Source organism: Parasteatoda tepidariorum, chromosome 2 (genome assembly GCF_043381705.1).
Source record: "Parasteatoda tepidariorum isolate YZ-2023 chromosome 2, CAS_Ptep_4.0, whole genome shotgun sequence".
Lineage (NCBI taxonomy): Eukaryota > Metazoa > Arthropoda > Arachnida > Araneae > Theridiidae > Parasteatoda > Parasteatoda tepidariorum.
The window spans coordinates 29,375,597-29,389,608 of NC_092205.1; the positions used below are offsets into that span (position 1 = coordinate 29,375,597).

General features: G+C 28.5%; 1 protein-coding gene across 7 annotated transcripts in view; it reads left to right on the forward strand.

Annotated features, from left to right (window-relative positions):
- LOC107455303 (ras-related protein Rab-6A-like) overlaps positions 1–12,891 on the forward strand; it is a 69,177-nt gene extending 56,286 nt beyond the window's left edge. For 3 of the 7 annotated variants that reach the window (XM_071177406.1, XM_071177409.1, XM_071177403.1), the window contains exons 5-6: positions 5,537–5,661; positions 8,252–12,891. In XM_071177406.1, coding sequence (XP_071033507.1) covers positions 5,537–5,661; positions 8,252–8,674 — 548 coding nt within the window. In that variant the 3' untranslated portion in view covers positions 8,675–12,891. Of the gene's footprint in view, positions 1–950; positions 1,002–3,040; positions 3,165–4,436; positions 4,562–5,536; positions 5,662–8,251 lie in introns of all 7 variants that reach the window. The other 4 variants (XM_071177405.1, XM_071177407.1, XM_071177408.1 and 1 more) reach the window with 2 other exon arrangements.
- The last annotated feature ends 1,121 nt before the right edge of the window (positions 12,892–14,012 follow it).

Here is a 14,012-nt window from a genome sequence, read left to right on the forward strand (position 1 = left end):
TAACATACATGCGTACATGCATCATAAATCTATAATTATATGTACTAAGCATATGCGCATTGCATTAAGTATATTACAATATAATTATGAATATTGTACGTACAAACAACGTTTGTGCATACATTGTATGTATAGGAATCGCAAATAGTACGTTTATGCGTGCGTACATTCTATGTACATAAAAATATGTAAACAGATGAATACTTACATAAAAAATTTGACTATAGTATACAATCGTAATAACTTGTAATCGTATTGTTTGATTACAAGTAATCACAATTACATGTAATCATATATTTTGATTACTTGTAATCATAATTACTCGTAATCGTTTTTTTTTTTGTGGTTACTTGTAATCGCAATTACTTGGAATCATGATTACAAGTAATTGATTACTGTAATCAAAATTGTAATCATGATTACAGCTGTAATCAAAATTTTTTTAAGTTGTTATCACGATTACAAGTAATTGATTACTTGTAATCGTGATTACAAGTAATTGATTACTGTAATCAAAATTGTAATCATGATTACTGTGATCAGAATTGTAATCATGATTACATCTGTAATCAAAATTTTTTGAAAGTTGTAATCACGATTACAAGTAATTGATTACTTGTAATCGTGATTACAAGTAATTGATTACATAGCTGTAATTATTTGTAATCAATTACAGTTGGAATCGATTACTGTAATCAACGGCCAACTCTGCGTAGTAGTCAGCTCTGATTTTATAAAGTTTGAGAATTTTAAATCCGTGATCAAAAAGCAATTAATTATTATTATTATTAATAGTTAGTATTAATTAGTCTTAGTATTAATTAGTTTTAGTATTAGAGTTTAATTATACTACATGAATTGAACATTTCTATTTTGTTCTTAGTTTCGCTAGTTTGTTTTGATAAGCAAGAACATTTTATTTATTACTTATTATTTCTTTCACATTTCAGGCGTAGGAAAAACATGCTTGGTTCGAACATATATCATTGGAAAATTCGAAGGTAATTTACATAAAAATTAGTTTTTATGTAAGCATATTTTATTTAGTTAATTTAAAAAAAAATAATTTTAGGATAATAGCTTAGTATTTTCATTGTCAAGTATAATACATTTATTTTTTAAAATAATATTCATGATAATGTATGTTAATTGAATGGACAGAGCAATAGTATCATTTGTGTGACATATGAAAATTCGTTAGAATTCACGTTAGAAGAATAATTTATATTGCAGTAAAAAAAAGGTTCAATCTTGACATCTAAAAAGAAAAAATTATATCCCTCGAAAAACTGTAAGGAAAGTCATAAAAATTGCTGATATCTTGAAATTTAGTCAGCTGAAGAAGATTATTACTATTTAAAGAAATGTAAAAGTTTTTCACAAGACTCAAAAACTTCTTGATCACCCTACATTCTGGAGATTTTTGAAAATAGAGATGAGCCTCACAGAGCTTACTCTTCAAAGGTTACAAGGCTTCCGCAGCAGTAAAGTGAATAAGTTTATATCTTTTTTACGACTAACAAACTACTCAAAAATTTGAGAATTACCTGAAAATCCTGGTGTACTAAAATTAAATTTACTCGAGTTATTTACCCCCACATAAATTCATTGCAGGAGCACTGTGCATTGTTGTAACCCCGGTAGCAGAATTTTCAGAGTCAATTTGCAACACCATCTTGATAATTTTAAATTTGTCTGCTGCTCTAAAACAGTCAGATTGGCACTTTTATTATAAATACTAGGCTTATTTTGATTCGTTTATTCAAAGATAATTCCATACAAAAAATTAAATCTTAGGAAATATTTTTTATTATTTTATTTAATAATTGTCGAAAAAATTTTGAATTGTACACTATTTTTTACATTACTTTACAGAATATTATTTTACTCTGCAAAATACAAAATCTGAACAAAATTGGTTGAATTGTTCATGAGAAATTGAATTTAAAAAATTTCAGGTATTTAATATTCGATTTCTCAGGAACTGTTCGACCGATTTTGTTCATTTTTCAAGCATTCTTAAATAAAATCATAAAATTTTTTAAATATTAACTCAAAGTTACTTTTTGCATTGAATTATCTTCGGATAAACGAAATTTATACTTGTGTCTTGTGTGCAATAATTTTTCAATTCGGTTAGAAAGTTCTCGAGATATAGCAAAATACGCAAAAAGTAAAATTAACATTAAGTTTAATTAACGTTAAGCTAATTCTCTTAGATCTAAGTAATTGCAAATTAGAAAAATTATTGTTTGGAATAGAGCCGTGTTTGAAAGATTTTATCTTTTACGCCGACACCGGTGTTTCATGCTGTATTTCATATCCATAAATTATTAAAATTTTAAATATAATATTTTTCACTTACATTGTCCTAGATTAATACAAAATAATGAAAAATATGTTTAATAAAAGTTCCGCGTTAAAGGGTTAACTCTTTTCCCCTTTTCTCTGTTATCTTCTGCTTGGACAATTTTCCATAAATTTTCAAATTTGTATCTACTGAAACAAAAAATAATAATAATTCAATGACCATTAATAGTAGTGAAATTATCATCAGCATTGGCACGACAGCCCCTTGTAAGCCTGGGCCTTCCTCAGAAGCTTTTCCCATTCTGCCTTTCCCCCAGCAATTGATTTCCAGTTCTTTACTTTCAGGATGGCAAAATCCTCATCCACACAGTCTTTCCATCTCTTTTTGGACCTTCCTCTCGGCCTTTCATTGGAGGGGATTGCATAAAAGACTCTTAATGCTGTTCGTTCTGGGCTCATTCTCACTACATGCCCGGCCCATCTCATTCTACTTAGTTTGATAGATTTAATGATATCATCACTATTAAAGATCTTATATATTTCAAAAAGTAGTGAGTTCATTGCACAAAAATATCGAACATTTTAATGACTTAAGGAGAAAGGATAAATAAAATTTAAAAAAAATTTAATGCTTTGGAGTGCACAAAGTTGGTACTTTTACATGATTATATTTTACTCATGTTTGTCAGTTAAAGTTTTACTACAACTAAAGAGTATATCATCATTTCAGAAAATTTTAATACGATAACTGGCTGGGACTACTTCACTAAACAACTTAAGGTAAAGGAAAAAACTGTTGAATTACTTATTGGAGTTAACGCTGGCAATGGGAGATATCGTGCATTCGTGCCAATGTAAGTTCAAAAAATTCTTTTTTTAATCAAATTTGTCACATTTTAGAGTTAAATAAAGCTTACTTCTTTGCAAAATATAACGTATTTACCAATAAAACTTTTATTTGATTGTACTATTTACTTACATCATTACTGTATCAAAACTTAATTAATATTTATTTTTAATAACCATGACTAANTTAGTTAGTATGATAGAGTTTTTTTCTAGTCTTAAACCAATTTTAAATTTTTAGAATTTTTGTCTTCCTTTTAACTGATTCTGGTATATTTATATCATCGCATAATGAGAGTTTACACGGGAAAAATTATTTAAGTTGCTCATTTGCTATATTTCTTAAATCTCTTTATAACAAACAAGCTTGTTACCAGATTGTTTGTGATGATGTTAGAATTCAGTAAAATTTCCTGGATGACCAGAATTAGGTGGGGCAGGAACATTGATTGGCATTTACCTTAATAATAAGTTCAAATCCTTAAGTAATAAAATCTTCTCCTTAAAGAAAAAAATAAAACTGTTTTGATGATCCAGTTACAATCTACTTAGAATTTTTCTGTCCAGAATGTCGGAAAATCCACACGGTATTCTTCAGATTTTTGATATTGTTAATGTTAGTACCCTTAAGATATTTTTAAAAAATTGAATTATTTGCGTATAATTTGCGACTGTTGGTCGCGTTTGCGGCTCTGAGCACTTTTACGAGGTTTTATTCTTTTCCTATCTTACATTGAATTGTTCGTAAGACTTAGTTTCCAGTAGTTTGGTAGTACATCACCAAAGTAAAGCATCACTGGCTGTGGACAATGAACCAGTGGTGTGCGTATGCGTCAGTGTGGGTGGGTGACCACTGATCAGCCTGCGAACGGAATGAGGGTGTGCGATATCGATCCTCGTTAAATTGTTCTATAATAAAGTACTCGACTTCACGCACAGATATCTGGGCTGTCAAAGCGGGGAGCCATCCTCTCTATTGAGGATCAAAACTATGATAGCGTGTCTTCAGATCATCCAGGGGTGTTTGCCAGACCACCCCCATTATCTCTTTTTTCTGCCCTACAGCGATTTAAATAAAGTACTACTACAACTAATTCTTTTTGTATGCCTACTTTGTCCCTTCATTTTTTTAAACTTCCTGAATTTATTTTTATATTTATCTCAATAGTAAGTAAATATCCTTTCAGTAATAAAATTTTCTACTCGAAGAGCAACAGCAAGAATTAAAAAAAATATTTATTGATAATGCTGACAGATATATTAAAAGAAATTTCTTCCAGGACAACTAAAAATGCACACGGTATTCTTCTGGTTTATGATACAGCAGACATTTGTACCTTTGAGAAACTTCGAGAATGGCGTGAGACAATGAGGAAATTAGCTCCAGAAGCTATCATATTCATAAGTATTTATTTTATTAATTACTTCTAGTATTTGGGCTGAGATAGCCTGGTTTGTAGGACGTTGGGCTCGTGTTCTTGAGATCATGAGTTCGAATCCCGCTTCCCGAATAATTCCGTGTATCAAATACTGACTGCTGCCGGAGGCACAAAGTCTACCAAGTTCCGATAAAAAAATCTGTACCTCTAGAGGTACTGAATTGGAGATTGAGCGTTCGCTACTTAAGGTTAAAATTACGATCTGTGTATGAATGAATTGGTTCTCCCTGTAAAACGGGCTGTGACGTGTTCGTGTGACTTAAATTGTATTCTTGGCAGTAGAAACAATACTTGTAGTAGAACAATACAACTTGGCCACTGAGAAACAATAAACGCACCCTCTACCTTGCAAATTCGCTAAGATTTCGCATAGCAGGTTTTTAATTGGGCATTGCAGGGTTTCTGAAGTAAAAATACTAATTTAAATATTTTGCCGAGTAATGCAACGGTTGTTTATGACCATGGAGTTAGCGCAATCTTCAGTTTGTATCCCTTAGGCTTGATACAAATTGCTAATGTTTGAAACTTTAAAAATTTCTGGATATCTCAATGGGAAAAAATATGTCTGTATGTGTGCACTGTGTCATTTAGATGATACAAATTAAAATTGACATTAGAAATTTCATTTATAAAAAATATATTTGGGTGAGAAAATATTTGGTTTGAATATATTAGTGAGGAGGAGGCATTCATATGGTACGACAACTTCTCGTGTCGAAATCTCTCCACTTCTCAGCTGCCTACGAGCCATCTCATATTTATAAAATGAACCATCTATTATGCTAGAGTATCCACTGATATAATTCAAGAACAGTTGCGTATTTAACGAATAGAGCATTAGTGCAAAAATAATGTTACGTTCCCAGAAAAAAAAAATTTTTTATGACTATATTTCTTAAGATTTCAAGTTTCTTTTAATGAAAATATTTTATAATTGACAGTTGGTGCTCGATCTGACCTTCTCCATAAAAGGGAAGTACTTTTTAAAGAAGGCCAAAATTTTGCCAAAAGTGAAAATCTCAAATTTTTTGAATGCAGTGCCAAGACTGGTGAAAATGTTAAAGAAGTAAGACATTATAGATTTAATTCAAGCTTCCATAGAAACTTATTTTACAATTCTCACCATCTCTACGTACATACATCTGATACGATAGTCTCATTTTAAACTAAATTCGAGAGGTACTTAAGAAACTGAAAAAATGGCAGCAAAACTAAGAGGATTAGACACATTATATTCACCAAATACGTTTTACATTCACCAAATTATTCAATTTTGCCAACTACAATTGCCTTCTTAAAAAATTTAGGGTTTCGAAACTTTAATATTAAAGTAATTAAAAATTATTATTAAATAAGTTTCTTAAAAAAGAAAATTTATATTTATAACATTCCTAATGAAACAAACGTAACAAATGTTGCAATTTTCACAATACTTTATTTAACGCTCACTCGTTTCATCAGAAAACTTTTTTTTTCATGAACAAAAATTCCATTCTTATCTTGTTTATCTCTAATTTTTCTCTCTCTTCACTCTCATTTATATCAATCTGTCATTACCTTCTCTTTTTTTTTTATTTTGACAGACGATTTTACTTGAAATTTCATTTCTATAAATTAGCCCTTGTGCACGCGTTCGTATAATTTTTCGCAATTTATATTTGACATAATCGAATATACAAGAGTTATACACACATAAAGTTTGAATGTGAATGTTAAAGTAATATCTATTTGTAAGTGATTCAAGTTCTTAAACTTACTCGGAAATTTAAATTAACCTTTATACAACTATGATTGCATGATTGTATTTTTCTCTTAGAAGAATGTGTATATAATCGATGAGAAACAAATCCAGATGTGAATTATATTCCATTTCAAAAATTCCTGAATGTTAGCTACTGTAATATTAGTTTAATGTGACAATATGACTTTTTTTTGAATATTTGCGGAAGATTTATTCTAGAAGTATTTACTATCTAGAAGTATCTAGAAGTACTAGAAGCATACTTAATTTATATTAAATTATTTTAGTTAGTATGATAGAGTATATTAGTATATAATGAATTATTACTTTTCGAAACACCGTAAATATCCCTCGTTTTTATAGTACTCTGCATAAAATATATAATTTTTAAAAAAATTAAGCAGATTGTATTTTCTCAAATAAATTTAAAAGTGAAAAAAAATTAGTTAGGTTCACACGGCAATCGATTTCGATCAGAATTACCTGCAACACAGTATAATACATTGTATATTATTACTTAACGCGATATTAAAATAGGTTTTATGTAAAATAAGGACAAAGACTCTTACACTGAAATAATAATAACTTAGTCACAAATTTCTGGAAAAACAATGCAGTACAATTTGTTTTGGCTGTTAGCTTTAAAAAGCACTTTTAAGGAGGTCAAAAAATTCCGTTACATATGAAATGTCAATATCGAATGAGAGGAAATAACCCTTAGCCTCAAGTAATGCAATGCCAATTATTTCTAATTACAATGAAATTATAAAATCAAAGTAAATACAGCACCAATTATTTCGAACAAGTTAACTTTTCCATTCTTTTTGAAATTATATGAAAATGTGTCTTTTATTTGCCAATTTAAAATTTATTCTAGATATATTTTAGGGTATACTTTAGAGCATATTTTAGTCGAACTTTTCCTTACACCCTATATTATTGTAATATGGTGGTACAATGGTGTAAACGTGGCTTTCCACAGTTTTTCCTTATCATTGCTGAAGTTTAAATAAATGATAGTTAAATTGTTTCTCGTGTTAGCTTTCAAGCAATAAAATATTTCGCCTATTCATTACTGATGTGACAAAAGTTTGATTCAAAGAAACAAAAAGTTTTCTTTTAAAAACTAGTATCTTTATTTATACTCATATATATTTGTTATATACTCATATATATTTGTCGCTTTTGTTATTTAATTATTAAAATGTACATTGAGTAATCTATAAATATATTAATCCAAATATATGAAAGCATACTGATCATTATTATAATTGCACATAATTGTAATTGTTCACTCCATAGAATGAATCAACAAAAATAAAAACAGATGTATAACCACATTCAATCAGAAATATGTTTTTATAAAACTTCGCGGAATGTTATATTTTATTAAAATCTCTTTACTAAATAAAAATTAAATCAGCTGACGACTTAATAAGAAACATTGTATTTTGTAATTAAAAAAAGTTTTAGTAATCGACTAACAACGAAAAATTATAAGATAATTTTTTAGCTTACGTTTGCAGAAGTTAAACTCTTTGTAAGTTACATTAGGTATTTATTTCTTTAAAAATAATTAATTTAAATTTTCCTCGAATCCCCTCCCTCTCATCATAAATAGTTTTAAACTTTAGATTTCTTAGCAGAAAAATGCGTATATTAATATAGTATAGAAAAAATTATGCCTCAGATTCAAAACTTTTATTGCTAATTACTTAGCATAGCGGCTACTGATTAGTCAGCATATATTTGAGGTCACATATCCTACTGGAACCGTTGAAATTGCTAAATACGATTATTAGTACAAAAATTATTCTAGGTGATATCCTTTTTCCCCGCCTAGTACGTTACATTTGAATATATGCAAAGGTAACTAAAGGTTAAATATTCATTTTCCTTTCTTAAAAAATTGCAGATTTTTGAACAAATGACTTTGAGAATACTCGAAAAGAAAGAATTGATACCATTTAATAATCCTGTTAAAATGGAAATAGAAGGAAAGTCTCCCGAATGGAAGCAAAACAAGTACGTGCCTGCTACGCGCACTACCGAGGAAGAAATACTCAATGGATCTGCTAATAAAACAGAAATTCTTCCCCAAAAAGATACAAATTATTCAGAAGATAGCGATTTAGTGTCCAGAACTGAAGTCGAGAACTTGATTGTGATAAAAGATATTATTGGTACTCAATCAAGCAGTAAATTAAAACCCTTAGTGCTAAACGAAAATTACCATCCTTCGAATGATGAAAAAGATGTGATTCCAAAAGTAGAAAAGTATATGCCTTCTGAAGAAGAGATGCTACTAGAAGGAAAATGTCCAGCCTGGTTTGCTTGAAGAAAAAATTGTTATTTGCGCCTATTTGGCTCCTTTTAAATTATGATGTTTAAAGACAAGCTTGTTTTTCCCTCACAGTTTAAAAGTTTTACCTGACAATTTTTATTGGTATTTTGTTTTCGCAAATTCTACTTATAATGAATGTATACAAGACGTACAAGTTTAGTACAAGACGTAACAGGTTGTACTTCTTGGTACAATAAAACACAGGCGATGATAGCGTTCTGTGTCAGAGATTCAATTGAAGACACTATGTTAAATGTACAGATTTTAATTTCATTTTTAGATTAAGCCAAACACAGTATTTTTTAATGTTTGGAATTAAAATTTTTTAAAAAATTGTTTTTGAAATGTAATTATAAAAAAAAAATTTTCCTTCATAGCAGTGACTTTTTTTTAAAGATGTGTTCTTTAAATTTTTGTTTACTTCAAAACTAATCATTTTTTACAAATAGGAATTTTATCTTAGCATAAATGAAAAATTACATAAATTAGAAATCGCCTAGTGCCGATGACTGAAATTGGGTGGTTTTGGTGTAGCAGCGGTGGCTGGCGGCGTTGCACAATTAGCAAAAGGGCCGAATTTATCGGGGCGTGACTTGAAAAAGAAATATCTGAGATAAAAATAATAAAAAGTCTATCGATATCTGAGTTGTACCTTTAACCTAATATCATACGAAGATAAGATTTTCAGAATGGGCCAAAGTCTCCTAACAAAAAAAAAAGTTTTTTCTACCTTATTTTAAAAATAATACAACTTCAGTTTATTCTGCTTAATTGAGTGCATCAAAAAATCAGATGATAGAAGGAAAAAAATAGACTCGTCAGACGTTTTAGGTTCTATGTCTCATAAGGATCAAACATGAAATTAGCTCAGTAGTTAAAAAGAAAAATGTCCTCATATGCTTTGCTTAAATCACAGACAAAAGAATTGATCTTCGTTTTCAATAGCGATCTCGCAGGGGAAAAAATAGTGTGTGTTTCATCATGGTCATTTGTTGGCGTTGGACATTCATCATCTGTTTCATCTTTAAAAATTATATTTCTATTTACGAAACGTGTTTTGAACCTAGTATATTCAACATAGTATAAATAAAATGTTATAAAATGCATTAAATAAAAATACTATTTTTTTGAAATGGCAATTTGGACGATTGAAAATTATTCGAAATCATTTATAATTTTGTATCGCGTTATATGTTGCCAAACATAGTGCATATTGTTATTAGATTCTAATATCATGATTAGAATATTTGATGACTCGCGCTACAAGATATTCCATAATAACGAAATATATAAATCGATTTCATTCGGAGAAAAGTGATTCAACACATCCATTTAGGTATTAAAATTAGAAAATTGAAAAGCTCTATTGAAATTCTAATTCTAATTTTAAGAAATTAAAAATCCTCATTTTCCAGGCACGGGTAGATCTTAAAAAAGGATCAGAGAATCATTTATTTTGAACAAATTATAAATTAAAGTTGCATTTAAAAAAATCTTAACCAGCAGGTAAAGATTTTTAAAGTGTGTTGAGGTAATCAGTAGGTAACTTTCGTATCTTTCTAGACAACGACTCTGTATGAAGTGTTTATGCAGTTTGAAACGATTGTTTGTAAAAGTTGGATTAAAATGCTAATCTGAAACTCATATCGAAAAAATTTTTTAGTTTTTTACAGTTTCATTACAGTTTTTTTTTCAAAGAACATTTTCCTAAAATTGTAAACTGAAACTCAAATCAATGACAAAATTAAAACAAAGAAATTTGCCATGCTACAGAAAGGAAATTGAATATATCTTCACGGATTATAAAACAGTTTTTTTTTCAAAATTAATGAATCGGATTTTTTAAATAGAATTTAATTGCATAATGAACTCATAGTTGCATTCGTCTTCCAACTGATCCACTCTCACGAAAATCACAAATTTGACTTTTCACCATGACTTGCCGCCTTTAGGAGCACTGTCTTAAGTATTTTGCTCTTCCTCGCGGACTCGTAAATGCATAGCTTTAGATTTGTAAGCTTCAAAACATCAATTAGAAAGATGTGAAGAGTGTTGGGGTACTCAGGCAAATTTCCAGACTCTGAAACAAGAATAGTAATCACTGGTTTAAAAAAACCTAAACTAAGAAGAAAAATAAGCATAGCTTAAATATATATTTTTAAAAAATTAAATTGATATCTCATGAAAATAATATATTCTTTTAAATATTAATACACTATCTTTGCTGTTTTTGAAACAATATTTTCTAAAACTGCGGAAAATCGATGGAAGAATTTCTTATTAAAACTGTACCAATTACCATATTATCATCACTGTTATGAAGTTTATTTTATAGTACAAAAATTTTGAATGCAATAATAAAATTCGTTTATCCAACGATAATCACATGTCAAAAATAAATTTTACTGATTACTTATTGTTGCTCAATTTTACTGAGCAATTGATTTTTAAATTGTGACTTATTTGGATTGATGGTTCGATTAGACGAACTTTTTAAAGCCTAAATCTGTCATCAGAACTTAATAGCTGACCTTATATATGTAGTATATATAAAAATGGCACACTCCTGGTATGCAAAAATAATACTCTCCTAGCATTTTCTGGACCAAAACATTGACTTAATAGCCAGAATCATTAGAATGAATTCCCTTCATTTTCTCTTTTTATGTGTTTTATAAAGAGGAAGTGTGAATTTGTTTTAGATTCTTGAAGCGCATTTAGTTTTAAACAGTTTGAGATTTTAAAATATAGTTTTGTAGAATCATCCAAAGATATTACGGATGTGCCAGCCTTCTTCCCTATCTAGAAGGGTTTTAGCTCTCCTCACTAAACTATAGGAACCCCACATTTCGATGGTCATGAATCCAAATATTACGCAAAAAGGAATGCTTAGTCAAAGAAATGTATTTTTGTGCCTGATTACGAAGCTTAAAATATCATTTGCACTAATTAGTTGTCATTTTTTAGATAAGGCTCTCGAACAACTAAGATTGAGTCAAAAAACGTGAAAACCAGATCATTAGGATCAAAAGTTACCTAGGGTGCTCCGTTTTTTGCCTGGGTATTCTGCATTAGATTGGGTCACGAATTATTGTATTGTATTTTTGTATTGTAATTTATTGTATTTGTTATTGTATTAATTAAATTTTCTACTAAATTTTAAATTTTCTCAACGAATCTTGTATGACGCACGATGTGTGTGGTTGGAAAATGCTTATTATAATCGTACTTATTTTGATTTATGAACTCATAAATATTTTGCTTTATAAATCATTAACCTCTACAATGAAGTTTCCTTTCAGCGAATTTCTTCATATAACAAAATTTTTTATTTGGAACGTTAAATAACATTTAAGAAGTAGTTGCCTCCTTGGAATAAATTTTTTAGGCTTTTTTTTATATTTAATCCTTTTTAAAATTATTTGTGATGCTTTTTTTTTTNATTTTTTTTTTTTTTTTTTTTGTAATTTTTGAAGAAAGTTGCATTTAAAAGTGGAAAATTCTGTACAACTGTGCTCATCCATGTAACTGTTATTGGAATTTTTTGCATTATACATTTCAGTGAAATGACCATGAATCCATTTTTACTTCATTTTTAATCAAAGGTCATAATTATATACTTTTGAACTTATAACATACAATAAAAACTTTTTAACACTTATTTAAATACCAGTAAGAGGGAAATTTGTGGGCACTATAACGGACAACCGATTTTTTTAAAATCTGTTCTAAGTGTATGAAATAATGCTAGTTAAATAAGGTTTTGGGTAGGACCATTCAAAGCATTCATTAAAACTGAATTTTCACTTTATCCCGGGTCCATTGCGGTGGGATTAGATTCAGGAATGTTTCTACTACTATTCCCCTCACAGAAAACAAATAATTTAAAGTTTTCGTATAACACCCTGTAGGAATTTTTCTTACTCCAATTTCTGACAGATATTTTGAGCACACATTTATGTGATAAGTAGTCCAGGAGTTTAAAGTTCTAAATTAAATTTCGGAGATAAATAAAACATGAATGAATATTCTTAACTAGCTCATTATTATGTTATTTTACAAACTTCCATAAATGTTGATAATGTATAAATATTTTTCTTGATGTAATTGTTACTTTCTCCCCCTTCATTTATTTGTTTGTATCGGGAATTTATTAATTTAATACTGTATAAAATATTGGAAACGAATTAAAAATAAATTCTATGTAGCATTTCGAATAATTTATTTGTTCCAAATATTTTCTTCTGAAATAATTATTAAAATGTCATAACATACCTAGCACATTCTTTCTCAAATTTTGTTAATTAATCAAATACGTTCATTTTTTCCCTCCAAAGACATTTTAGAGCCTTTATGAACTGATAAATAATTTGCTTTATAAATCATTAACCTCTACAACGAAGTTTACTTTCAGTGAATTTCTTCATATAACAAAATTTTTATTTGGAGCGTTAAATAGCATTTAAAAAGTAGTTGCCACCTTGGAATAAATTTTTTAGACTTTTTTTTTAATATGGTCCTTTTTGAAATTATTTGTGATGCTTTTTTTAATTATTTATTAAAATTTTTTTTGTAATTTTTGACGAAAGTTGCATTTCTGAAATAATTATAAAAAATGTCTTAACTTAGCTAACACTTTCTTTCTTAAATTTTGTTAATTAATCAAATACGTTCATTTTTTTCTTCCAAAGACATTTTAGAACCTTTGTAAAAATAGAGTATTGTTGTGGTTCAAATTTGTCACCTACACATTTTGCAAGTGACTTATTTTCAAAAGTGCAAGAGCACCTTGAGATTTAATAGAACTAAACCTTTTGTGTATTTTTTTTCTTAGCATTTATAGGGTTATTTGAATGACAGTATCTATGGTACTGAGATTTGCAATCTGAAAGAATTAAAAAAATATTTATAATTTGGGCATTGGTATTTGTAAGTTATTCAACAAATTATATCATTCTTATCATACATGGCAACGTTACTTTTAAAAAGTAACGAGTAAAAGTACAAGTATTTTTAAAAAAAGTAACGAGTAAAAAGTAAAAAGTTCTTATTTAAAAAGGAACGAGTAAAAAGTACAAGTAAAAGTACAAGTACTAAACAAAAAAAGTAATGATTTAAAAGTACATTTCTAGGAAATCGAAAATTCAAAGTAACCTAAAATTTTACTGAATAATATTCTTACGTTCTTTAATGTTTTTGCAAAATTGTTGTTATTTATTTAATTATTTTTAATTTTGAAAGCTATGGACATTAATTTATTTTTAAATTCGGCAGAATATTATAATATAATTTTATAATATAATCGTATAATATAATTTTAAAATCAAATATA